Genomic DNA, 27,187 nt, shown 5'->3' with positions numbered 1-27,187 from the left:
ACACGTACACATTCAAGGCAACGATCTTAGCTTGTGTATTAGTTTTGAGACGAACGCGAAAACCGACCTCATTATTATGATATAAATGAAGATCTACGCATCTTATCCGTAATTGTCTTTTTAATTGTTTTATTATTACATTTATGATATAGTTCGTAATTAAAATACTACATAATAAATAAATCACTACAGAGTATCAAACTCCGTTTCTATTTACATCCTAACTCGTACAAAAAAAGCCACAAAATCGATTTATCCCCTCGATCGCTACGAGTCTTTTTAACGAAGACAACATTCTTACGGTTCTAATCTTTAATTACACAACCATACGAAGCGTTAAAAAGTTCTTAAGTAAACGTTAATTTAGAGATTAATGAAGACAAATGACTAAATAGGCGCATAGGAAATAGTAATAAAAGTAACACCATAAACAAAGATTCGACGTGATATAAATACTATTTCGATAAGAGGGAATACGTCTTACAAAATAATTGGATTCATCGTTGAAAATATGATAATTTTACACAAAAGCCGCTCGGTTATCGCACATTTCCACTGAACTCGCGTATCAAGCGCAATCGAATGCAGCAAACTCAACTCATGCATAAAAACCTGCGAAACTCGAAGAGTATTTAACGTCGGTCCTGTTCACTTGGGAAAAAGAAATGCCAACATGTAGGAACTTCACAGAATACACAGTTGAACGACGGGAATATTTTGCTCTCCGCGTTCGATGGACTTCTCCCATTGTTGCGCCATCTCCGAGCGCTGTTTCATTTCTGTAATGGATCTGTTCTTTCCTTTGAACATTCGTCTCAACAGCGATGGGATTCAATACAGCATTATTGCCGCTGCTGTCTTTTCCTCCAATGCTGGAATTGTCTCCAGACGTTCGATCTTGTCCCGCCCCAAGCCCCAGCCGACCAATGCTATGCTGATTAAATGCACCACGCCAGCGCACACCACGAGCCTGCAAAAATTCGCCAAAAGGTATCGGTATTTTATCTTTCGATCTTTTGTTATCGAAGGTAGCTACAATAGGTGGCAATCTTCCGAAGACAACTTTGCGAATTTAGGACGAATTGGGGGAGGTTGGGGAGTGGAATTTAGGGGGAGCTTAGATCGAAGAGAAATTTGAGATCTGGAGATTATTTGCAATTTTTTAATTTTGGAAATATGGGATTTTAGATTCGGGGTTTAGGAATTTCGGCACTTGGCATACATTCTCATATATTTTCGGGTCCATGCAAATTTTACTTTTCTAAGTTCTCAGAGTTCCTTCAATCTTCAATTCTCTTCATCCTTCAATCTCATTCTTCATCTTCCAAATCTCTAAATTTCTACATCCTCGAATTCTTAAACCCCCCCCCATTCCCAAATGACCGCATCACCGAATCCCTAGCTCCCCGTATCATAGCTCCACATGTCCCTAGATCCATAGATCTCGATATCGTACCCCTAGCGAGACACAAACCGCGTTTCGCGACACGATCGATAAACGGAGAGGCTTTATGTAACGTCGAAAAATGTCCCCGGGTATTGGAGTGCAGATTTCAGGGTTCGCCAATAACCACGAAACGGCGGATGATCGGTTGAGTCTGAGTTTTCATACTCTCAATGGACCGGCGAACAATCGAGCAGAGAAACAAGAGACTTCGGTCTCTCTCTTACCAAAACGAATAACCCAACTCGGCCGAGCCTTCGCTGGTCCACATATTGTCGATGTCCTCCTTTGGCAGCACGTTGAAGTACAGCTTCGTGTAATACTGTGCCAACCAGGTGCTCGTACTCGCCAGGCACATTAGCACTGAAACAAACACGGATAGTGTCAATGTTTGACATTTTTTTTCACATCATTTGCATCGTTAGATACAGAGGTGTAACTCCAATTGCAAGTTGTGATTGGATCTAACGTTATGAGAATGAAATTGAGTTGTAGTATTTCCTTAATTTTCCGTAAATTTATTGCCGGAAAGCTGTTGTCAGATTAACAAGGAAATTCAGCTGGGAACTTACGCGTCAGGATGTTTATGAAGTACACGCCAGGATCCGAGAGGATTTTCGACCTCGGCGAGGTGGCTGTGTTCAAAACGGCGAGGAGAGCGGCTAAGCCCGCGGTGACAAGCGCCGCCGAGGTTGTCGTTAAGGTGCTAATCCAAAGTCCCCAAGACATCACCGTAGGATCTTGTTTGATCATCTGAGGCACTGTAACGAACCACATAAATTACTTAAAAAAGTGGAGGCCGCCGGTAGCTCTCGTGCGCGTTACGAATTAATCAGAGGAGCGTATCAAGAAGGATCTGAATTTAAACGAACTCTCTTGGGAGTTCTGGAAGATAAACGCAAAGGACATAAATGTTAGCATATTTATTCCAGAATTACCGTCGCCAGGCAAAAATTTCATCGAGTTTTTCCGAGCGAATCGAATCGCAGCCAGATTGGCGTGCAAACAGAAGTTATCGTAGCGAGCAATGAATAATTAAGCGCGCAGTAAATACTCTTACTTTGGCTAGTTCAAGTTGCATCGCATCGCAAATAACGGACTGTTTAATTAACCCGGGACGAGGTTCCCGGTGAATGAAGGTAACAGATTGCGTCCACCAAAGAGTCTCAGGAATTGCTCGACAACAGCTCCTTGCCTTGTAAATCATTCGGTAACAACGAAATGTTTATTAATAAGAAATTTTCTCTATAAAGGTGTATCTAATCTTCCTGCGGTGGCGATATAACGGGAGTCTGCTGTAGTAGAAATTTCATCTGGAACGGTTCCAAAAAGTACACTGTCCTATTCCCGCATCAATATTCCAGAATTTCGATAGTTGCTAGATGTTTCCTATCAGACTCTCTGTCTCTCGAAATCAATTTTCCCGAGCAACATTTTCCGTCCTTCCAGCGATTCTTCCACATCACGTTTCCAGATCTGTTTTCCAGCGTGTTTCGCATCGATCCCGAAGTTTGACGAAAAAACTTGAAAGAAAAGAAGTTTTCTGTTCCGCTCTACATCCATTCAGAGACGTAACGAACGGATCGAACACGCTATGAACACGAGGAGAATGTATCAGGATGATAATCAGGCCATCTTGCGGCCAAGCAGTTTCATGCCATCTGCGGCGAGGTGTCGAGTATCGGAATCGTGTTTAAAATTTTCCTGGCGAATCAATTGCTTGGAGGAAAATAAGGACAGGTATCTTGCCATCGACGAGAGGCTATTAAGCTTAATTTACGGCAGAGTAACCGCGTTTTCTGTTCGAAGAAATCATACTTATAGAGAAAGCAAGTGAGGTGTTTTGGTACCTGTTCGAAACAAGCGACTCCCAATTGTTCCAGATGGAAATAAATTCAGTACGGTGTTGTATCAACTCATCATCAAGTTATCGTAACGTAAACATATGTTAGTCATAGTTCCAGCTCATTTAGCCTCCTGTACTCTGTTACTGTCCCTTGTACCTTGACCATCCACTATTACCCTTATATATATTTGTAACGAAAAACTTGAAAAAAAATCAGATTTCTGTGTGGCAGTACCAGCGTGCGGTTCTTGCCGTTTGTCAAATAAACTCATAAGTTCTAAAGTGTTTTTAACCCCTTGCACTATCACTTATTTGTCAGGTGCGTCAGTCAGAACTGATTAATTACAGCTACAATATTAACGCTAAAAGTACCAAACCGGTCAAATGACCGCTCCATAAGTTTTTAATTATAAGATACACATTTTGTTCAAATCTACATTGATTTTCATCCATATGAAGAATAAATGTATGTTCTATTTTACGTTTCGTCATTCGTTTATTTATTTTTTAACTTCATTTTTAATTTCGAATGAAGTATACGCTATATGCCGGTAGGTTTAGTGTTAAAACAGACAAAAAAATTTGAAATGTTATGTCAATATGTTATTATACAATCGTTGACTATGCAAATTGGACTTGAACTCCAAACTGAAGTGTACTAAAAATTCGAGTAAAATTAATTACGGCCGAAATATGATTGCGTGACGAGTCAGTCTCGTCAAAATAGTGCAAGGGGTTAATTCTACAGCCCGGAATTGAAGAACGGTCATCTTGCGCCGATGATTAATTACCTGTTGGACACGGTTAGCAAAGTATATAAATAATAATGAAATATTTGAAGAGGACTCGAAAAGAGCGTAACGAAAGGTTGCGTTCAAAGGCAAACTCGTTTACCTTTCATTCCATCTTCCATTCGCTCGAAGAGGTCGCTACCTCCTTTGATTTTATTAATTCTATTTTCGCGCAAGAGGAGGAAAACAGAAGAGAAGATGCTGTAGAAATCATACGGCCGTGGTATTAATTCAGGTCGCCGGTGAATATTCTGTTCCTAAAACGGTTTAAATGCAAATGGCTGGCTGTGTTCGAGCACAAAGAATCCCCGTTAACTCGACAGACAGATTCCGTATCTGCGTGCGAAAACGTACCGGCTCGACGAGCGTATCGAAGCGGTGCGCTCGGCGTGTTTCCATCTATACGTCCCTCGATAAGGACAATGGGATCGTTGACACGCGTCACGAGGAACGTTTCTCTTTCATTGAAGCAGGCCAATAGTTCCGAAGGGACTAATGTTCCAGCTCGATCACGTACTCGATAGTACGTAGTCGATAGTGGCGTGCACACGTTCCTGTGAACGTGGGTCACTAACGGCCTTGCATTTTTATCCCGGCTGCGACAGCGATACTGCGAGCATGCTCGATCGGTATGCGTGCCGCTACAGGATCGGTGTAATCGCTTATTAATTACTTGCCTTTCTCTCGACATCGTTCACCGACCATCAACAAACGAATTAATCGTGCACGAGCACGCGACTCGCTACATTATTCTACAGGGAGATCTCGTGCCGAGATGAACAGTTATGGAACTAGAGATTGCAGATTTACTGTTAGGGGAATTTGGATATTCGCGGCTTGGGAATTTGTCAATTTCGAAAGTTGAAAGCTAATTCGATTTGTGTAAAAATACGAATTGCTTCGTGTTTATTACACACAAGTTGCAGGTCGTATTTCGAAGCTAATAAATTCTACAACTCTGTCAACCTAGTCTACAGTTTGTAACTGCAGGGTGCCTTCTGTTAATAAAATTTACTACTGCTACTCGTAATTGGATCTGCAAATTCTGTAATTTGGAGGTTCCGAAATTTCGGAGATCCAACTATAACCACTCGTAAGAGCAACCATAATCCCACCCGAACTATTCTCATATTTCGCACAGTACATGTTCATAATATCTCAAAATCAGCGAAGCTGATGCGAAAGAACCCTTCGAAAATTTCACACGTTCGTATCTTTCCACATTCGAGAAGAAAATTGCTGATACATGCGCGACTCGTTTCGGTAGCTTCCGGGATTGTTGCAGAAGAAATAATCATTAGATCACGGAAATACGTGGAGATTGCTTGTAATTTCCAAGCACGATTTCATCAAGGCGTTCGAGGACGCTTTACGCGTCTCCCACGCGTTCCCGTCGACACCGGAGGCGGTTCGAAGCAAAGAAAAGCGAGCCGAGGGAAAGATTCCGTCCGCGAGAGTAGCTAGCCAACCAGCGATCGTAACAATAGGAACAGAAACAGGTTTCCGAGAGCGCAAAAATCTTCGGCCGTGCCTCGTGGTCGACTTTCACGTGCACGCCGGTTAACTCGTATCATCGACTTCCTCCGCTGACCACCGAGAATATTAAAATCCCTTTTCCTGACAACTTTCCGCCACCGACGAAAGTCACGTATCGCGTTTCTGTTCCGAACAGATCTCATCTTTTTGCCTCGTTTTCTTCGATAAATGAAAGATACTCCTTGAATTACGATCTTCTGATGTGTACCGTGGGAATCTTCAGACGTTAACATTAAGTTCTTTTTATTTAATAATCGAGCAGAATGCAATATGACCCGGTAAACGCGTTAATTTCGAGACAATGCGTTTCATAGCGATACAACGCAACACTTTATCGCACCTCCGTAATCAGCGTTGAACGGGAGATCCGTAGTCGATCCATCAAAAGTTTTTCACGAAGCTGATCGCGATATGCAAACGATCGAATCGATCAACGTAGCATGAAGAACGAGGTACGAGCAGCATTAGCTCGATTTCGTGACTAATAACAGAAAGAGAGCGTCTGCGGAACAAAACGAACCGAAGCTGATCGAACGATTATCAAATGCAGGATTTATGGCAGAGGTGCTCGCGAGTCTCCTCGTTTACCGCAGAGATCGCGTGCAGGTACAGTTATGCCGAATGAGATTCTCGGGCTTTGGCCAACTATCCGGCGAAATTTATGGCCCCCAGTATCACACCGCCTGCCCCAAGCACCAACAGAATCTTCCTCGTGCGGTTCTCTGCGACGATAACTGCTCGACCGATATTAGCCGAGGTTACAAGCCAGATTTCCACTTGCTTTAAAATGTCCACATTTTCCGAAACGGTTCACTTGTCAATGGTACGAAGAATGCTCCTTCGGAAATCGCGTATTCGACTTATTCTAATTATTCGGTAACGAGCTACTCGCTGGAAACGAGAATTAACAAGAAGCAAATTGAATATCTTAGCAGGTATTCATGGTCAGTGTACGAGAATAAATACGTGGTCAGTGTGTTAACACGTAAACTTCACGGTAAAGTAAATTCGACGAACAGTACCGGCGTTTTCTGGTGGTTTTTTACGATCAGCGATGACGTGTGCTGGTTACCGCCCGCATTCGACGCCTTTACAACTCGAGGCTGACCGAATCGGCTTTACACGAGGTAGCGAATGTAATTTACAATTGTCACGTTAGCTAGGCTCGAAATTGGGAATTAGAAACTTAGGAACTCAGAGTACGTTAATTTAGAATTTTAATATGGGACTTAAGATTTTGGCGAACTTGAAAATTCGGCTAAATAAGCATTTGGACTTTTAGAATAAGATTTCGATAGCTTAAGACTTTGGTAATTTGCTGACAGAACTTGAATTAATAACTTTCAAATTTGACAATCAAGTGATTACACACGTTTAGATGGAAAGACAAAGAAAAGTAGAAAACTTACTTTCAGAATAAGATTTCAATATCTTAAGACTTTGGTAATTTTCTAAAATTAGAACTTGAATTAATAAATTTTCAATTTGACAATCAAGTGATTACACACGTTTAGATGGAAAGACAAAGAAAAGTAGAAAACTTACTTTCAGAATAAGATTTCGATATCTTAAGACTTTGGTAATTTTCTAAAATTAGAACTTGAATTAATAAATTTTCAATTTGACAATCAAGTGATTACACACGTTTAGATGGAAAGACAAAGAAAAGTAGAAAACTTACTTTCAGAATAAGATTTCAATAGTTTAAGACTTTAGTAATTTACTAACATTAGAACTTGAATTAATAAATTTTCAATTTGACAATCAAGTGATTACACACGTTTAGATGGAAAGACAAAGAAAAGTAGAAAACTTACTTTCAGAATAAGATTTCAATAGCTTAAGACTTTGGTAATTTGCTGCCATTAGAACTTGAACTAACAACTTCCAAATTTGACAATGAAATAATTACACACATTTAGATAAAAAGACAAAGAAAAGTAGAAAACTTACTTTCAGAATAAGATTTCAATAGCTTAAGACTTTGGTAATTTTCTAAAATTAGAACTTGAACTAACAACTTCCAAATTTGACAATAATTACACACGTTTAAATGAAAGAACAAAAAAAATAAAAAACTTACCAGAGATGTGATAGGTCCTCCATCCATAGGCGACGTTCAGTTCCTTCTTGCCTTGAAGAAGACCAAAATGAACGCGACCGGCGCTTTCCTGGGGATTCGGTGTTCTGAGAGGTCGTGCCTCGACCCAGTGTTGGGTTACTAGGGCAGCACAGATCAACCCTCCGCCGAGCAGCGACAAAAAGTACGTGGCAAAAATGGTACCCCTTCGAAACATCGACGTCATCCTCGGGTCACGCGGCAAGCCAGCCTTCGGGTAGTTCGAGATCACTGGACAAGAGAAAGGTTGAAAGAAATGAACGAATGGCGAGAGTCGTAGCGGATATGCAGCTCCGCATTCCTTTCATTCTGGAAACAAGTTCGATAAAGTTTGGTACGTTGCGACTTACAAGAACAAGTTTTCTTGGCTTTTTTTTGTGGAGTTCCAGGTAACGATACGATAATTGGAATTTAATCCTCTGGGAGAATTAAAACTGGAAGCTGATCTTAGGGTTCTGAGACATTAGAGTACTTGAAGAATTTAGGAAATTTTTTTAATATATTATAAGTGTATGAGTCTAGGGACCTCAGTCTAGATATTACTCGGAAGTTGGAAACCAACCTGCGATTTAGAAGAATTATGCAAATAACTGGCACTTGAAAAAAGTCGAAAGTTGATAGGAGACGATCTCAGGTTCGCAGAATTCGATACGGACGTCGCTGGTTACATGGAACTCGATACAGATGGCCTAACGGGTCCCAGAAGAAGTTCCGACAGGGGAATTCTTGATCTTGATATCGGCGGAATCACCGAGATTCGGAACCTGAAGAACGTCTTTGGATTCTTGGTCCAGTATTCGAATCTTCCCGAACTTATGATACCTCCGTGTCTTTCGAGTACTTTCGGCTCTGACAGCATCTAATGGTTCAAAGATTTTCGAGATACCCGAAGATCTGAAACCTTCTGGAACGTCTGATATCTCCAGAACTTTTGGAACGTCCAATGTCTTTGGAAACTTTGAAAGTCTACGAAACCTTTCGACACCTTTGGAACCTCCGAACCTCCTTAGGCTCTAAACTCTAAAGTCTAGGAACTCCCGGAATTTCTAAGATCGTTCGATAGCTGCAGTGTTCCTAAAATTTCCGCTGCCTTCGACACTTGAAAACTCCAGTTAACACTTACGAGTCCTCCGGTAAACTTCGCGACACAATTTCGATATATTATCGAAGCCAGATTGGGTTTTTTTACGTCGAGAACGAAAGCGCGTAGAAAAATGTCAGAAATGTCAACTTTTCTCCGGAATGCACATCAAACGACTCGTTTCTCTTTGCATAAAAAGAAGCGGTTGCGTATCTGTCGTCTAAATAAGAAAGACCTGTCCTCGAAATAACACCTTATATTTGGAGAACGTTCCTTTCTCTCGAAGCGGTTTCTCTTTCCTGCAAACGAACGCTGCTGGAACAACAAGACGATCTAGTGTGGGCTTCGACGACAGACCATTTAAATTATAGTGTGGTTAACTATGCCACTTTCGCAACAATTATCCGCCTGCTAGAAAAATCCATGGGCGTGAAAGCGCCTCGGGATGGAAAATTTAGTTTCCACGAACCATTTCATCTCGCTTGACTCCATACATGACGTACATATATGCAGAAGTACCTATATAGAAATTAGACTTAACGTTCTAAATTGTTGAGACAAAACCAAGTGGCTAGAAGTATCAATGAGATAATTTAAAAATGAATGAAGTGAAGACCAAAAATGACCACTCTAATGTTACCCTAATTTACGGTGTTCGAAAGGAACATAAAAAGAACAATAAAGTAAATCGAAAATCGTATTGTATACAAAGCAATCGGGATGAGTTTTCCAGGGATCAAAATGTCCAATTCAGACAGCGTATCGTGTATCTCGTTAAACGACCAAACAGCCAGAGCGAACGACCCCCTAATTATTTCGAGCATTGTCATCGAAAATAGCCATCAGTGACTTTCTACCATTGTGTCTCCGAAGAACACCCCCACTCAGCGTTTCAAACTGGACAAGTTTTGTTCGAATGCAAATACAACTTTCTTCGACACGATTTCGCGCAACTTTTTAACGAATTCGAAATACCTGTGTTTATCAATAAATTGTCAACGTCGCAGCCACGACGCTTCAATTAACAATCTGATAAGCCAAAGTTTAGTTCTGGTCAGCAAGTTGCTTGAACAGGCAACAACCACAGGGTGGAAATTCGACTTGAACGGTGAAGAAGCTTCCTTCACTCTTAAACAGACAGGCTAATCACTGCCCGGAGCTGGTGTCCACCGCTATTGTCCGTCGCTTTGTCCCGGCTCGCAACTTGCCGTGCACAACTAAACTTCGGAGCAACGTTTCGAAAGTTTGCGCGCGATACAGTCGGATGCAAAACGTGAGGCCACGTACCTTGTCCCTGGTTCTCGACGAAGTGCACCTGGTTCAAGCTCCTCGAGAACTCGCCCCGCTTGACCTTCTCTGAGAAATCGTGGTTGGCGAGCCTCTTCGAGAACTTGACGCGACAGTTGGTGTTGCGAGGCTGTTTGCCGGGCCTCGACAAAGAGGACGGTCTCGGCCTCTTCGCGAACGTATACGGGATGGTATACGGTTGCGCTACGTAAAAGTAAATCGGCCGATAGTCTTCATGGAGATGAGGCTGCTGCACGAAGCCACCGTTCGCCGGGTAGCCACTGTACACGCTCGGTGCCCCGTTGCTGTACGCGTACGAGCCCGTGTAGTGCACCCCGTAGTGGTTCGCCGTGTTTCGTGACTTCCTTCCCACCGTTTTGAAGAAAAAGGGAGATCCCTTGCTCTCCGCGAACTCGTACTCCGGTTGCACGATCAGCGTGGAAAATTTATGTTTACCGATTGCTACGCCTTTTCGATCCTCTTATGGATCGACCCTCGATGCAACTTTACTCGGACTGTTTCTACTCGAATTCTTATTCTTCCTCGAACTTTAGTTACACTTTGCAACCTTGTTATTTGGACAATTCTGACTGCGGTACTTCGTAGATACTTCACGGAATCTGACTTCAAATTTATACTTCTGTTTATTTGTAATTTAATTCTGTTTCTCTGTAAATCTTGTTTTAACTTCACCTCGTTGGTTTATAGTTGTCAGCGGTGTTCTATGGATTTGTTAACTTGGACACTGGTTATATAATTGCATTCAGAGATATTCTTTATTTCTTGATAATCTTGCTATAACTTCTGGATACTCGTTACATGTAATTACATTCACTGATTATAGATTCCTTGATAAACCTGGCTGTAGCTTCACCTTCGTGCAGTTTATAGATAGTTGTATTTGGTAATATTCTGCATGAAATCTTTATAGGTGATTCAAGCTTATCTGGTCACTGCTACTGTTTAATCTAATGACGTTCCTTGTGGATCCTGGCTAAATCTAGCTCTAGCTGCACCTGACCATTTCTGTTTAATCTAACTGTAATTGTGTACGTTATGGATCCTGAATCTCACTCCTGGACTTGTTTATACGCAACTATATTCGATTCTCTGGATTTCTTCCTTCCTCTAAATTCGTGTGGACATCCTTGCAGTTTAGTTTCGTACTCCTTGCTAAATCTTGCTGTCGACACCTTTATAGCTTTAGTATTACCCGATCGAGTGCTTTATAAGTTCCTGAATATTGCCAAGCTTCGTGCGTTATTTACTGATTCGTTGATGGAGTGTGGCTCGAAATCCACCCGTAGAACTGTTTAATGTTTGAAAGTGTTTTTATGGATATCTGTTGCGAATTAGGTTACTAAGACGTTGTCGAAGTAAGTAAGTTTATCGATATTATCTAAGGAGTGTCGCAATCGTTTGTCGTTTTCCGTGAAACTTAAGCTCTTCCTATTAGCCGAATCGATCGAACCGAACGAAACGATCTATTGTTTGTCGTGGTTTCCTTTCACCTTTTTATCGACGGCGTAACGAGTAATCGAACGATGTAGCTCTCCTCGACTCGATCAAGATTGCTTTTCTTTGGTTCCGAGGAATCGCGGATTCGACAGTCTATCGATTATAAATTCGAATCGTTGCCTCTCCTCCAGCGGATCTGACCCAGTTATTTTTTCAACGATTCGAGGAAACGAGGGTACAAAACCGTTTTCCTGGTGGCGTTCAATGAGATTTCTTTCTCCTTTTTCGACGATTCTTTATCAAGCAGTCGTGATTCAGTACCGCAATTGAATTTTTGCGCCCGACTATCTCTGTTCGAGCGGAAGATTGTTTTCCCGTGAACTGCCGGTTACTTTCGACGAGAAAATCGTCCTACGGTATCTTTTTTCTCCGCGCTTTCGGTTATCAATTAAACACGCCGGCATAGGTGTTCGAAAGTTTTTCGCCTCGACTACCGGACACCGTTTCAAAACGCTTTATTTGCATGTAAGAGCGAAAACACGAGGCTGGGTTTCCTCCTCGCGTGTTGCCTTCTCCCTGCTTTAAATGATAAAGGGTGAAATCCTTTGAAAGTTACGGGTTCCCAGTGTTTTTCATGAATATTCTCCTCGTTGCTTTCGTCTCGTCCTCGAAAGGTCCACCCTTCTTGATTCTCTCCTCTCTTTTCCGTTTCTTTTTCAACGACCACTTAGGCGAGCCGAGTCGTTGGTCGATTTTTCCGCGAGGTTAGTTAGAATCTCGAAAAAGAAAAGAGCTATCCGGCTTGTCTGGTCGAATTAAAATTTTAATGCGTCCGTTACCGGCTACCGTGCTGTACTCCTCGGCGATAGTAATCGCGTTAATTGAACCACGTTCGCTCCTTGATTCGTTCGAGGAAAATCGTAAAAACAAAGAAGAACACGTGTCCTTGTTAATCCTGTACTCTCCGGTCGCGGTGCAGGCGAGCGAGAATAAGTGCGGAGCTGGCACGATAATCGGAACGATACCTAAGAGAGGAAAGAAACTGGACACAGATCTCGTGTCTTCGATTTGTAATAAACTGCAGAATCTGCGGCGAACGATCGGGACGCGTACGCGTTTGAAATTGTGTCAAGCCATGTATCGTATTTAACTCCCCCTCTCACCGGAAGTTATTGTGCCGAGCGTCGCACGATTTTGTATCTACGATGCTTCGGGATTCCTCTCGAGTACCGCTCGATGTCCAGGTTCCTTGGAAGCCGCGTTGCAACGTACTCTTTTCTTCCAGCCACACCGTTTCGCGTTGTGTCAACTGTAAACAATGCAGTCCACGTAAGTCGTGAGCTCGAAAATGATACATCTACAAGGTGTCCCTTTTTCACCCATTACAAACTACTCCCTTTTTTTCTACAAATTTTCAAGCGAATTCCGATTCGATTCTCTTCGAAGATATCTTCGACGTAAAGGTTCTTGAATTTCGAATGTGGTCCTCGTGGATTCGAATGAAACTCGACTTATATCGGGGTAATTGAACATTCCGCGTCGATAATAGTGGTAGCATAATGCCGAGCGAAGGTTCCAAATTTCTTTTCTTATCGAACGATAATGCACGGATAGTTTGGAGATAGTCGAATAGGTAAAAATGGGACACCCTATATATAACGTAACATAGAATGAAGTCGGACAAAAGATTTCACGCGGAGAGAAAGAGATTTTCAAGAAACGGCTCGACGTCTCGCATTTAAAATTCCTCATCTAGAATCTCTGTAAAACTAAATTGAAACTCTGAAATTGAGATATCAACGAAAAGATAGGTGTAAGAGAATCGTCGCTGTAGCGTTCTCGAAAATGAAATAATTTACGAAGAGGTTTAATTTTCTGTGAAGTGTACGTCAAAATTTTGTAGATTAAGCGGAGAAGAATAAAATCGATAACGTTTAAAAATGAATACAAGAACGGGCGCTTGCAGAAGCTTCGTTTAATGAACATACAATACATTTGCAGCTTTCATCGCGTGTTATTCAATCTTTCTTGCTATCTCCAGTTATTTTTCAATGTTTCCAAAATGAGTTTACGTTGGTATTCATGAATAACACCGTCGAGTAGCATTCTTGACGTAACTGGAACAGCAATTGCGCGAACGTAATATATTGCATTCACACGTCCACGTGTTACGCGGCGCTTCACTTTTTACAAATTGTTTAAGTGTTACTCCGTTACCGTCCATTTCTGTTCCGGCGGAATTATACCAACCGGAAGTAACTCGAACTAATTTGCGAGCGGGTCGTGCGCGCACGCTCGCATTCACTGCGGCCGAAAAATACTTAAAAAGAGGAAACGCTGGCGTTTCGCAAAATGGCAGAAAAGAGCCGCGACGAATTTCTGGACGGGTAATCCGTGATAAAGTGTGTACACCGCGGAACGGGCTTCTCGCGAACGAGAATGAGTTTAAGTTCAAACTGGTCTCGATGATCTGGTCGCGTTGATTTTCGTAATCGAAACCTTGAAGCGAAATCGCTGACATTAATACCAGTTATGTTGATGAAAAAACGACAACGAACTATCTCGAGACGAGGTAATAAAGCGTCGATTAAGAATAAATACATGCTCGATTAAACGTTTTCCTTTCCCTTGAGATATAATAATTACGCAACGATTATTACATCCTCCTATCCAGTTTATTAGCTTATCTCGTATGCTCATTCCCGCAACTAGGATGTCTGTTTAACTAGGTTTTTGAGACGAACTAGGTTTCTACTGATTTTAAATTAACCACCATTTTGTGAAGACAATTTCTAACTTCACAATTTTGCAACGTATCGATTTATAAAACTCTTAATCTTTCCATTTCCCAAAATACTTTTCAGAACCGCAAATTGTCGTGTCAGGTTTCCAAATCTCCCATTCTTCACTCCCGAGTCTAAAGCCAACCTTGCCAGCCTCAGTCTTCGGCCCAGTACAGTAATTAATGTTCATAATTACGTTGGAAAGACTGTTTCGAGATAACATCTCTCTCAAAACGTAATCTCTACACTTTCTCCTCTGCTCTAATTATTCTGTCTATAAACACAGTGGAGCCTGATGCGCAAACATCTCTGGTTGTCTCCTCTCTAAAGTCGAGCATTTTTCAGCGTTTTAGAAAACGAGTCTAGAAAATAAGCGTTTTAGAAAGCAGAATAAAAGTATCTTTTTTCCCTCAAGACCTACTTCTATCGTTCTTTTGTTCGCGTAAGGAACTCAAAATCTGAAACGAAAAAATATATTGCTACTCGAACTCCGTTCTTCTGAACTCGAACGACATTATCGATACTTATCGACACCGGTAGACAAAGTTCCATTTCATGGAAGAAGCGTCGCGTCGCAAACAGACGGATACAGATCGCTCGTTGGCTCTTTGTCAAATCATCTCTGTTGTCTCGTACTTTTACGCCTTTCGCTTGCTTCATCTTTTTCCTAGCGGGCGATGATGTTTCACACGAGGCTACGTGGCTGCATCGTGATACGGTCTAACGGCATTCAGTCGACCTCATCATCATCCCGCTTCTCCATAGTCGCGCACACGTTCTTGTATTTTCCTAGCTCTTACATTTTGCCAGTTTCTGCTTCTCTGTCTCGTTCGCGTCTCTTTGTTCTCCCGTTTCTCCTTTGCTGTCAGCTCTCTACCTTTCATTCCTCTTTTTTACCTTTTTTTTCTTCCTTTTGCCGCTATATCTCTTATCTTTTTCTCATATCTTTCTAGTCCCTCCAGTCTTCGCCAGCCGCGATCTCTTTGTACCTCAGCTCTCTCGTATCTCTGCTCCTGACAGAAATCAAGAGTGGCGATTAACGTTGAATATCGTTTCAATGATACCAACTTTTCAAAAACACCGGCAATTTTTATTCCTGCGGATTGATCGTAAGTGATCGAGGACGTTTGAGGCTAAGTTCTATTTGAGGCACTCGAACTTTCCCTCTTCGAATTTAACGAGCCCGAATGTCGAATAGAGTTTGAAGCATTTCAACTTCCCGAAACCTATCGAGTCCCAAAGATTCGAACCCCCTCGCGAATTTGAAACACTTAAACTTTGAGGCGCCCTGAATTCCAAACGTCCAAATTGCTCTAAACAGTCGTACCAAGACGGAATCGTCGAGAGCTCTCTCGAATTTAAATCCTTCAAAGTTCCAAACGATGGGACCTCGAAACGCGTAAAATTTTCAGCGAACCGCTTTTCCAGTCGAAACGGCAATTTCACCTTTCTCCGCGTGCCAGGGTCAAGATAGGTATCCGGGGTACGTCTGTCGCTGAACGTAATGCGATTCGATCCGGACGGCGATATCTTGACATTTTTTCTCCCGAACGGATTGACTCGTTGTTACAACCGGTTCGGTTCGCAGATTTTTCTTCCCGACTGACGCAACTCTTTCGACATACACCGGCCACTAGCTTCGAGGCATCGGACAAAGATGCATCGCGGTGGTCCACCATGGCCTGTGAAACTAGGACACGTAACCGTCTCCCACTACCTCTGCTAACCAGTCTCCTTGTACCGTCCACTCGAATCGCGTAACGCCACTTCGACGATGATAAAATTACGAGGATCGGCTGATTCATGATAGTCAATTTATTCCTGTCGTCGATTTTCTCGTTTCTGCTATAAAAAAGAAAACAACAGTCCGACTGAAACTGAACCGGTTTCCTTCGATTGGTCACGTCGAATTAACGCGTGTGAAATCAGACAAGGATGATACTTTGACAAGAATGTTCGGACTTATCTTCCAGAGATAAGTCGAGTCTTTTAACTAGTAAATTGAGTCGACATCGCCGGATATAGATAAACTCCGGTACTAATAAATATTTATTTACAGCTTCGGTGCCAGGCAGGTGACAAAGGAGTTAATCATCCTAGCAAGATGTGTAGCTGGCACAATTAGAAATGATGATTCTATTGAATATCGAAGGTTGTTCCCGTTTTTCTTCACGGTTAAACGAGAGAGATCCGTTTGTCTGTGGACAACCATCTTGCGAAGATAAAAAGAAGAAACGAGAGTAGGGGGAATGATGAGAGAAAGGTAGTTGGAGCATGTACGATATGTAATTTCCTTATGGTTCTTCTAGAAATAACTCCATTACGAAATTCTTCTCACGAGATACTTTTACGACGGGGCACGAAGCGGCCGCAATTTTAACGCGAATAAACTTTCCGAGCAACGCGTAAAAGGATCCGCGAGTAAAATTGGCAATATGGAAATTACCGGTAAATTTCGATCGAGTTTCAAAGGGTTAAACGCAATGGTTTCATCATAGCTGAAACTGCTCGACGTTTGAATCCGCGTTACGATGCAACAATGACCTCATGAATAATTTAACACGCGCCATTGTCTCATCGGTATGTACTAATAACATCACGTCAGTTGTAGCGTATCTGACACTGATTCACTTCGTGAATGCGTTCCTTCTTTATTTCCTATCCGGTCATACGCACACCCGATTGTTTTAAAATATTCTTAAACCCGGATGCACGCGATTTTTATCGATCTCGCGGTATCGATACCGCTCAACGTTCGCCATTTTTCTACGTTTCGAGTTCCATGGTTATCCAAGATGAAAACGAGTTTGCACGAGATTATTATCTCTCTCCGAAGGCAATAAAGGCTAATGGAATTTATACAACGAATGAGAAAAATATCATTAATCTTGTCTAAGTGAAAAAGCTATTTACTGCAAAATTAAACACGTGTTTGAATATTGCATTGTTCAATTAGGCATTCGAGCTTTCCTTTCCTTTCGGAAAATTAGATTCAAATTAACTTTGAATATTTCTGATGAAAGTTGCACTTCAGAGATGGAGGAACGAATATTCGTTGACGTAACGTAGGGATCAGGAAGGGTCTGGCACGACGTTCTCTTTCTTACAGCCAATCAGAAATTTCCAAATTTCTGCAAATCTCTACATCCTTAAATCCCCAAGTTTCTTTCCTAAGAACCCGATTCCCAAATTTTCAAATTTCTTAATATGAAAATCCTCGAATTTTCGAAAGCCGTCAAAAGAATTTTAGAGAACAAGGGGACCCACCCTAAGGACAATGCTAATTACTGCGACGCGAATGCTCGTCTCACAAAGTATAAACGCATTCTGATAATTAATAATGCAGAAGGTTGACAAAAACATGTCATTAACCGGCTTTGTAAAAAGAGGAGAAAGAAGGTGGAAAAGAATGTTTGCCTGCATTGCTTTGGCATCGTTTGCCTCCCGTTCCGCTTCTCTCCCACGTCGTAAAGGTCCCTTTATTACTCAATTCAAACTTGAACCAAGTGACCTTCAACATTCACCAACGAGGAAACGATTTCCGATACTCTCGATCGTATTTCGGGCACAGCACTTATCTCCTCACCGTACCGAGCACAATTCAAATCGTAACGATACTGATAGACACCGCGTCGGGACCAATTCGCACGTTCCAGAGCGTCTCTTGAACTGAATTTCTGACTGAGGCCCTCACTCTTTATGCCCACCTGGCTCGGCCAGGTGTTGCAGGTGGCACCACTGTTCAGCCACCTACTGTACCTGACTTTGCCGGTCTCAGGTTCAGAAACGGGGACCGACTGGCTCATGGTTTATCCGATTAAAGGTTTAAAACGGTTAAGCATTCCTATTAGCAATTATTCAGGGTTCGAAGCATTTGAAACGCATGAATTTTTTTTACTTTGTCAAATGTTCGACCCTGTAGAACCTACATCTAAATCTAGATTACACGGATGAAAGAAGGTATTGATACACAACGTATTATTATTTTTCTCAAAACATTCATTTACAAAATAATATGTACAATAAGTTAGTAGTTGGATAAGAATCTCTTCTCGGCTTCGCTAGATTTGACGAATATCAAGAATGCCGGGGTTCCTCCACGCACAATGAATCTGAAATAAAAAAATTCCACTTCATCATTGAAATATTACTGAACTTTTATTCTTCTGACTGGATCTCCTGAATTTTTATTCCTGAACTTACCGTTCGTCCTGTAATATTTTTCCGAGAGAATGCCGGACGTTCACCTTATGTATGGAACATTTGTCTTTACCCTCGAAATAAATATTTATATTTTGAGGAGTGTAGCGTCGTTCCGTGTCCCATTCAGGTGGTTCACTAAACAGCTCCTCTAACTGTTCTATCAACCTGCAAATGGATTTATTAAATAAAATAATTTTTGTCAGTATTATAGAAAATGCTTTATATTAAAAAACATACAACGTATCCTCGTGAAAATTTTGTATAAAATCTGTCTGATGTGTTTCAGGATACAGAATCATTACAGGCCAGATGAGCTTATTTTGTTCATCCAGATGAACTCTACTCTGTGCTATCTGTGGTACTTGAGGCTCCAGATCCTTTAAGTCAGGATTTTTTCTCCCACCAATTAATTCCAAGTTGATACCTTTACTTTTTATGATATTTATCAGTTCCTCTTCTTCTTTGTCTAATTTCTTTTCCATCCTCTCTTGCTTCCTTTTATCTCTTTTCAATCGTTCCTATTTATATTAAAATGTTATATTAATTTTATATAAATATTTGCAGAACTTTCCACAAAATGTATCTTACTCTTGCAGCTTGTGCTTGTGATTTTAAACTCAATATCTCTTTGTTAGTTGGAAGTTGATCAAGCATTTGATCACAGAGATCGATACATTGATCATAATCCTTTATATGAAAACAACAAGTGGCAGCTCTATTCATAGCTTTCTCATAGTCTGGTTTCAATTTTAGAGCATGCTTGCAGTCATTAAGACTTGACCTGTAATTTATATTAAAAAAATATCAGAACCTTCTAAAGTTCTACTACATAGTTCAATACAATACAAGTACCGATAATTTTTTAACATAAAATGTGAAGCTGCTCTATTGTTATATAGCTGAGCCATTAAATTGGCATCTTTGCATTTAGTTCTTATGCCCTCTGTATAACTTAGAATAGCTAATCTATATTTTTTATATTTATAATTAAAGTTTCCATCCTCCTTATAATTATTTGCAAGTTCTAAAAAAAAATATAGTTCTAAAGTTATAGCTACATAAAGTTTATGTCGATGAACTTGAAACTGTTACATGTGCAATTGAAGAGAAATACAAATAATAACAAACTCAAACCTTCAGGTGTATTCTCATCTTCTCCATACTTAAGTTGTTGCAAGCCTTCCATTAATGGAGACAGTTTCTCTCCTGGCTCTGGAGCTTTTTTCGAAAAGAAAGGGTGTTTCTCCATTTCTTCTTCCCACCGATCCTCTGGCCATCCTTCAGTGTAACTCTTCTTTTCTAAATTACTAATATACTCGTCTAATTCGGCATCTAATTTTGAAGCAAGTGCCAGTCGTTCTTCGTCTGTCCATTTTTTATTACTTGTTTCTTCCATTGCAAAGTAACTGTCCTGATACAAACTTGATCTTTAAATCGAATTAATTTCAGACAGAATGTTACAGACTGTTTGTTTTCACTCAACCTAACCTCTAAAACTACACGTAACAGAACGTCACTTATTGGTTATGTAATGTAGATAGAAATCGTTTCTATCGACAGAGTAAACTTCTTGTTTCGTCGTGGTGATGGCGCTATTTGTATTTTTGCAAACATTTCAAAAAATTAACAAATTTTATTTTTGTTAAAACACTTTCTATGATATCCACAAATTATATTACGAGAAAAATAAAATCATTAGCATACTATATTTAAAGAACAAATATTATTAAACGTTAAGAAACAAAAAGTTTATAAAAAAAATTTAATAATAATAAATATGTCAGAAATACTTGGTAAATATTTTCCCAAACCTAACAGTCTTTTAAAAAAGATTAAATTTTTTACTTATTTGTCACAATCTTTTGTATCCACGAATTATTTTATAAAAAAAAATAAAATTATTAACAAAATTAAATTTAGGGAAAAAAAATTTAATTAGAAGTTTGAAAACGAGAAGCTAAAATAACAAATTTAATAATAAATGCACACGAAATGTTAAATATCGTAAAAAGTATAAAAGTTTTAGAAAAGTACTGAAAAAATAATTCTAACATCTCGATCGTTTAACGATGTACGATTAGTAACGTTTCATAAATAAGCAGTTTTCTGTGAAGAAAGCGGAAAAATAATAAAGTGACAATTAAAAGAATGACGAGTAAAAATGTTGTGATTAGTCGGTGCGGTATTTGTAAAAAGAGGGGCGGATAATCGTAGAATAAAATCTGTATTGAAAATTAGGGATGAGAAAAGCTCGAGTAGATACGTCGATCGGGTAGGGGTGGTTAAAGTTCGGACATTTACGCAAACATTCGGGTTTTGGCCCCTTTGTGTTCGGGTAGGCAAGATGGCGCTCGGTGAAAGCTGGTATACGATTGGTCGATGAGACCGCACCGCGAATCTCCCGAGAACAGTCGCTTCCACGGCCTCGGAGCGGGCGAGTTGTTGGTCCCTTTGGAAAAAAGCAAAACACGCTCTCTCGAGTGTAATGGCCACCGTGGGCCTAGGATAGCAGCGGAGGCGGTTCGAATTGTTCGATCGAGACGCTGGCAATCGTTAAACGATTCACGAACCGGTCAACATCAGTGAATGATTGAATTCGCGTGTGCCGAACTGCCGCTCGATCGTGGCTTCTCTGTCCGGTGAAAAAAGAGTGCGTGTACATGAAGCAGTGCATCTAGTGTACTTAAATGTGGTGCCAGCCATTGTCGAGGGTGCATCGTAGTGCCGGTCATCTATTCTACACTGGATAATATTGCTTGTTCGTCTTGACTATCGGATTCTACCCTTCGAGCAGCAACGGTGAGTAGAAACGTGTATACACGAGTCAAACGAAACCGTATCGCGCGATGTCGACGACCGTGCTCGTCCAGTTAGGAAGCTTAACATTCGCGGATGCGTGTGTGTACAACACACTGTGGTCGTTTCGTTCTATCTCCTCCCCTCGCGATAGATAGTTGTCCATCGATGCTTTCGTTCACGACTAGACGCACCCTCTTCGTTTCTTATCGTACGTTGTCGGTTGTCATCGTTATCGTTCGGCGGTTTTCACCGTATAAAAATTTCTGCGCCGCTCTGAATCGCGTCAGTTCGCTCGTACATTACGCACATGCACGTTTAACCATTTCCATGGGGGAAAAGTCCATTTATTGTCATGTGCAAGTAGTAATGAGAGTATGCGCGTTGCGAAGCACGATCAATTTCGGAAGATCTACCACCACGCTGCAAAAGATGTCGCACCACCCTTCCGTGCTAGTTTATTGTTGCTAAAATGTTTTCGACCGTTCGAACGACACCGAAGGGTGTTTCCCTGTCTTTTTTTTTCTTTCTATCACGTAACCGTTCGCTGCTGGATTTAAACGTCCAGCCGCGCGAACCTGTTAAATGGTAAACGACAGTTTCTATGGAAACGTAAGCGTTCATTGATACGTTCGTGTATCTCGGTAGTCTCGTTAGACGCGTATTAAGGTCACCGTTGTTTTTTCCCAAGGACTCCGTGCACAAGTTTACAGACACTAGAGAATCGACACAGCGATATCGCCTCATTACCCGTTCGGTTTCAATGAACGTTGTTCTCCTCTGTGTACCGTTCTTGTTGTTGTTGTTGTTGTTGTTGATGACGATGACGATGTTGTTCTCTCGTTGATTACCATGGATGGGCGTATTCTTTCGCAAACAAGCACACTCCACGTAATCTCGTTTACTAAAGGGTATAAACGAGAATCGGTAACTGTGAATTACCTGTTTCGTCGCATCGATAACGATCGTTTAGGCTTGTTACGATTGTAACACATTTGTAACAGTAACAGGTGCTCCGATTATTTCTTACGGCTTACGATGTTACGTTTTATCATTTTCTTACCGGCATAAGTATACTACAATTAATACACAAGTTTCGAAGTGTATAATTGTATTCAGATTTGTCAGATTTCACATGCTCGTTTTATAGCTGGTTTCTTGAAGCTACTTCGTTTAATTAGTACTTTAATTTGTAAAAACGTGTAGAAGCGCAATAAACTAGTACATCTCTACCCACGATACGAAACGAATATACGTAAAATATATACCGTTCTAAACAGAGAGTAACGGTATCGTCGTATTCGCCGCGATCTGATTCCTTTTGCTTGGCTGCGTGTACGATGTACAGAGTGTCCCAATAATCGTGTTACACCGCAATACCTCTAATGTAATGCAGTAAAACATTACTATTATACATACATCACAAGCTGACAAATTTGAAAGTTATATACGGCACGAGTTACAGTTTCAGTACATATGATTGTTAACATGTTATAATCCCCGCCATCATATGAAGCTGTAAATTAAGTCGTTGTTAAGTGACGTCTAGTGAAATCGAAAGTCACAGGATTGTATGTAAAAGAGGTTCTCAAAGACTTGTGGGTCGGGACCCACTTTTAAGATGGTATATTTTTACGGAATGTAGTGGTGTCAATCACAATTGTAATAGTACAAAATTTCAGTGTTTCAAAATCGTAGTGTTTCAAAATTAGAACGTCTCAAAATTCATAGCGCTCTAAAATCCGAATGTTACAATTTTATAATATTGCATATCCACAGCGCTTCAAAATATGAATGTTAAACAATTGTAGCGTTCCAAACTCCTCAAATTCTCAGCGCTTCTAATCCACAGCACTTTTAAATTCGAATGTCCCAAATTTTCAACGCGTCATATTCACAGTGCTACAAAATCTGATTGTTCCAAAATTCAAACGTGTCAAATTCTTAGCGCTGAAAAGTCGGAACGTCACAAAATTCAAATGTCTCAAATCTCAGCGCTTCAAATCCACAGCGCTATAAAATTCGAACGCTCCGAATTCTCAGCGTTTCAAACGCACAGCGCTCTAAAATTCGAACGCCCCGAATTCTCAGCGCTGTAAAATTTGAACGTTCCCAATTCTCAGCGCTTCAAATCCACAGCGCTCTGAAATTCGAACGTCTCGAATTCTCCGCGCGTCAAATCTACAGCGCTCTAAAATTCGAACGTCTCGAATTCTCAGCGCTCTAAAATTCGAACGCCCCGAATTCTCAGCGCTCTAAAATTTGAACGTGCCCAATTCTCAGCGCTTCAAATCCACAGCGCTCTGAAATTCGAACGTCTCGAATTCTCCGCGCGTCAAATCTACAGCGCTCTAAAATTCGAACGTCTCGAATTCTCAGCGCTCTAAAATTCGAACGCCCCGAATTCTCAGCGCTCTAAAATTTGAACGTGCCCAATTCTCAGCGCTTCAAATCCACAGCGCTCTGAAATTCGAACGTCTCAAATTCTCGGCGCGTCTAATCCACAGCGCTCTAAAATTCGAACGCTCCGAATTCTCAGCGCTTCACACCCACAGCGCTCTAAAATTCGAACGTCCCGAATTCTCAGCGCTCTAAAATTTGAACGTTCCCAATTCTCAGCGCTTCAAATCCACAGCGCTCTGAAATTCGAACGTCTCAAATTCTCCGCGCGTCAAATCCACAGCGCTCTAAAATTCGAACGTCCTGAATTTTCAACGCTTCAAATACACAACGCTAAAAAATTTGAACGTTACAAAATTCAAACGTCTCACATTCTGAGAGCTTCAAATTCACAGCGCTTCAAAACTTTGGCATCTCGAAATTCGAACGTCAAAAATTCGTAAACCCGAAATTCACAGCGCTTCAAAATTCTAGCGTTTAAAAATGTGAATCCACCAATGTCTCCGCGTCCCAAAGACCCAAAATAGCAATATAATTTTCCGAAGCAGTAATTTAGCTTCAGAAAATGACACACGAGAAAAGCTACTATATTGTTTATTTTCGATCGATATATTTTGTCAAGATGAATCGATAGCACGTTTACCGGGACACTCCGTATATACGTTTGAGCGTAATATGCAGTCGCCGTAACGCGGGCTGGAAATGGAGAACGTGTGTTTGCACGTGTTGTTGACAAAACTCGGTATTATACATATCTCGTTGAATAAATGGTGAATTTTGGATCAGGACCGACTATTGATTTTGCTTCGCAACGAACGAAAACAAATTTTTATCGCGAATAGGTTTAATTAAATTCTCCAACGTTTTAATTTTCCTTTGAAAGATTGCAGGCACCTGTATCGAACCGATTGTCAGTTTAATACACTTTCGGGCAGAAAATAAAAAAAAAAAAAAACCGGAGCACAATGTATCTATTATTCATACGAAACGGATATATCTTTTTCCCAGAGGGTGCAAATTTTGAAATTTCGCGAGTCAAAGTATTACGGCGAATATCGTATAAATTCGGAATACGATAACTATGAAAAAGGTGCAATTAACGATCGATAAAACGTTGTCGAAATCGTTGTAGCGAATTTATCGCAGGAAGCATTTTTATATTTAACGCGTGCATTATTGAAAGCACGCGCTCGACGTATTGACGAGCTTTTCATGAATGTCAAGAGTGAGCACACGTGTGTGTACACATAGGACGCAAGAATGAACTTCAACGTTCGATCATCGCGTCCTCGAGGGTTTTCTTTCTCGTACATTCAAGCACGGATCCATTTTTTACGAGAGATATTTATAGTACATTCAATATTTTACGATCTATTTTCAGATAGTCTTCCCACGAGAGACTGTTTATAAACTCCGTTATCCAAAGTTTAAAAGGTTAACCGTGACTTACTTTTATAGGACAAAGTTGACGTGTCCGTGTTAGTTCTGCTTTTAATTTACTCTCCTAGTAAAACTAGGTAAATGGTTGAAGGTTGCATGGAATTACTTTCGCAATTATTCTCTTTAATATCTAAACATTCTTTCTATAATCAGTAAAATTACTTTTGCATTCAAGGATCCTTGCTAAAATTCTGATCAGAATGAAATTTATAAAATTTGAGTACTTTCTTTGCTTAGTAATTCTCCTGTTAGACTTGGTTGTAATTTAGAATTAGAGTCGGTGAAAATGTGAGTGAAAATAGAATACACGTGCGAATATTGAAATTGATTAGAACGGTATCGAAAATATTTTCCTTGTCGAGCGACCTGTAAGCAGGGAAACATTTCTTTCTATAATCAGTAAAATTATTTTTGCATTCAAGGATCCTTGCTAAAACTCTGATCAGAATTAAATTTATAAAATTTGAGTACTTTCTTTGCTTAGTAATTCTCCTGTTAGACTTGGTTATAATTTAGAATTAGAGTCGGTGAAAATGTGAGTGATAATAGAATACACGCGCGAATATTGAAATTGATTAGATCGGTATCGAAAATATTTTCTTTGTCGAGCGAACTGGAAGCAGGGTAAACATTAGCCAAAAAGTGGATAATCAAAAAGACTAACGACTATCGATCGGTTTGTTGGAAGTACTTCGTCGGAGCGACGGGACGGGGCTCGAGATGACGCTTGGAACACATTCGACGATCCTCTCGTAAAATTCTTTTTGACGTTGATTGCGCGTATTCGTCGGCGTAAATCGTGTTCGATGTCGACTTCAACTTCGTTTTCTCTTTTCACCTTTTCCCTTTACTTTTTGCTTACATATTTTCGGTAGAGGAGCTGCTGATTTATCGTGATTTATGCATTGCCGCGGTTAAAGCGAAAATCGCTGTTAATACGAGTTTGCGATAAATTAGCCGCTCCACACTCGTTTGTGAATGTTCCGCTGAATAAGTTTCCGATAACGTTCAATATTTAGTCTGTATCCATCGAGGGCGAATTTTTCAACTTTTACAAATCACAAATACTATTTACCCTCTGCTTTTATAAATCCGCTATTTAATCTCTGCTTTTATTTTATTTTTAAATCAGGATTTAATTAAAGTAATTGTAACGAAGGCTGTTTAAAGAAATTATGATTCCCCGCACGTTTTACTTCCACAAGTATAAGCTCAGAAAAAATGTTGCCCCAGTTAACTCCATTGTTGCAGTTTTCCTCTAATTACAAGAGAAAATTGCTTCTTAAAATTTCCTTTAATAAAAAATCATTTTATAATCTTGAAGATTAATGGAAGCAGGTGTATTCGGCGCACTTCGAACTGTACATCCGAATAATGATATTAATGGACTGCTGGTCGCCGGTTCGTTACGGTGTCGTAAACGTCACGCATGGCGATAAAAATTTCCAAAGGGACGCATTATGCCTCTGCTGGTTAAACTTCGACTCCAAAAGAGTCATCGTTGTTTATATTTCTCGCGATAAATAAATACGCTCGCGTCATTGTATGAACGCCAGACGGAAAAGAGATATCAAGAAATCAGGGAGCATTCTTTAGAAATTCATAGGTCGATGAAAAATGACTTTGTGATTCTGATTGATCTTCCCTTGAATACTTTTCGAGAGGAATGCTTTGTAAAATAATATCTTGCAGGATTCCTTTATCGGATATTTCGTAATCGATAGGATTATTTGACTTCTGGTACGATTCTTTCTTGAGAATGTTGAAAATTTATGTCATGTTAGTTTTTCCATATAAATTCTTTCGATACATATTGTTAGAAGTGTACGTAACTTGTTAGAATTGTGGGTTGAATAAAAAAAATACTGATATACGTTGATAAGTCTCAGCATAACTATTATTGAGTAGGATAGATGTTACTCATAAGAGTAACATGTTCAAAATTGAAGAGTAACATCTATGTTCAATGTTCAAAATTGAAGAATCCATACAAACTTTTCTCT

At 40.4% G+C, this 27,187-nt stretch overlaps 3 protein-coding genes across 11 annotated transcripts in view; 1 reads left to right on the top strand and 2 right to left on the bottom strand.

Moving 5' to 3' along the window:
• Window positions 1–102: 102 nt before the first annotated feature.
• On the bottom strand, window positions 103–18,039 carry LOC100879354 (uncharacterized). 8 transcript variants are annotated; one of them, XM_076530255.1, is made up of 7 exons: window positions 17,763–18,036; window positions 15,243–15,358; window positions 10,105–12,871; window positions 7,701–7,967; window positions 2,017–2,205; window positions 1,672–1,807; window positions 103–970 (listed from the first exon to the last, which is right to left on the bottom strand). In XM_076530255.1, exons 4-7 carry the CDS (start codon window positions 7,921–7,923, stop codon window positions 832–834), a joined length of 687 nt encoding a protein of 228 aa, XP_076386370.1. In that variant the 5' UTR covers window positions 7,924–7,967; window positions 10,105–12,871; window positions 15,243–15,358; window positions 17,763–18,036; the 3' UTR covers window positions 103–831. The 8 variants fall into 8 exon arrangements, with proteins under 8 accessions (XP_076386370.1, XP_076386371.1, XP_012148336.1 ...); XM_076530256.1 differs by having other exon boundaries at window positions 15,243–15,352; XM_012292946.2 differs by lacking the exon at window positions 17,763–18,036 and adding an exon at window positions 15,792–16,135.
• Window positions 18,040–18,308: 269 nt separating this feature from the next.
• Dpit47 (DNA polymerase interacting tpr containing protein of 47kD) lies at window positions 18,309–20,213 on the bottom strand. The gene is made up of 6 exons (XM_003706553.3): window positions 19,683–20,213; window positions 19,401–19,572; window positions 19,137–19,329; window positions 18,786–19,066; window positions 18,549–18,713; window positions 18,309–18,457 (listed from the first exon to the last, which is right to left on the bottom strand). The coding sequence occupies exons 1-6, from the start codon at window positions 19,942–19,944 to the stop codon at window positions 18,373–18,375; spliced, it is 1,158 nt and encodes a 385-aa protein (XP_003706601.1). The 5' UTR covers window positions 19,945–20,213; the 3' UTR covers window positions 18,309–18,372.
• A 294-nt stretch (window positions 20,214–20,507) lies between these two features.
• LOC100876665 (uncharacterized) overlaps window positions 20,508–27,187 on the top strand; it is a 157,046-nt gene continuing 150,366 nt past the window's right edge. For both annotated transcript variants that reach the window (XM_076530238.1, XM_012292940.2), the window contains exon 1: window positions 20,508–21,347. The gene's annotated coding sequence lies outside the window, so the exon portion shown is untranslated. The remainder of the gene's footprint in view (window positions 21,348–27,187) is intronic.

Source organism: Megachile rotundata, chromosome 3, assembly GCF_050947335.1.
Source record: "Megachile rotundata isolate GNS110a chromosome 3, iyMegRotu1, whole genome shotgun sequence".
NCBI lineage: Eukaryota > Metazoa > Arthropoda > Insecta > Hymenoptera > Megachilidae > Megachile > Megachile rotundata.
This window is presented reverse-complemented; position numbering and strand designations above follow the sequence as displayed.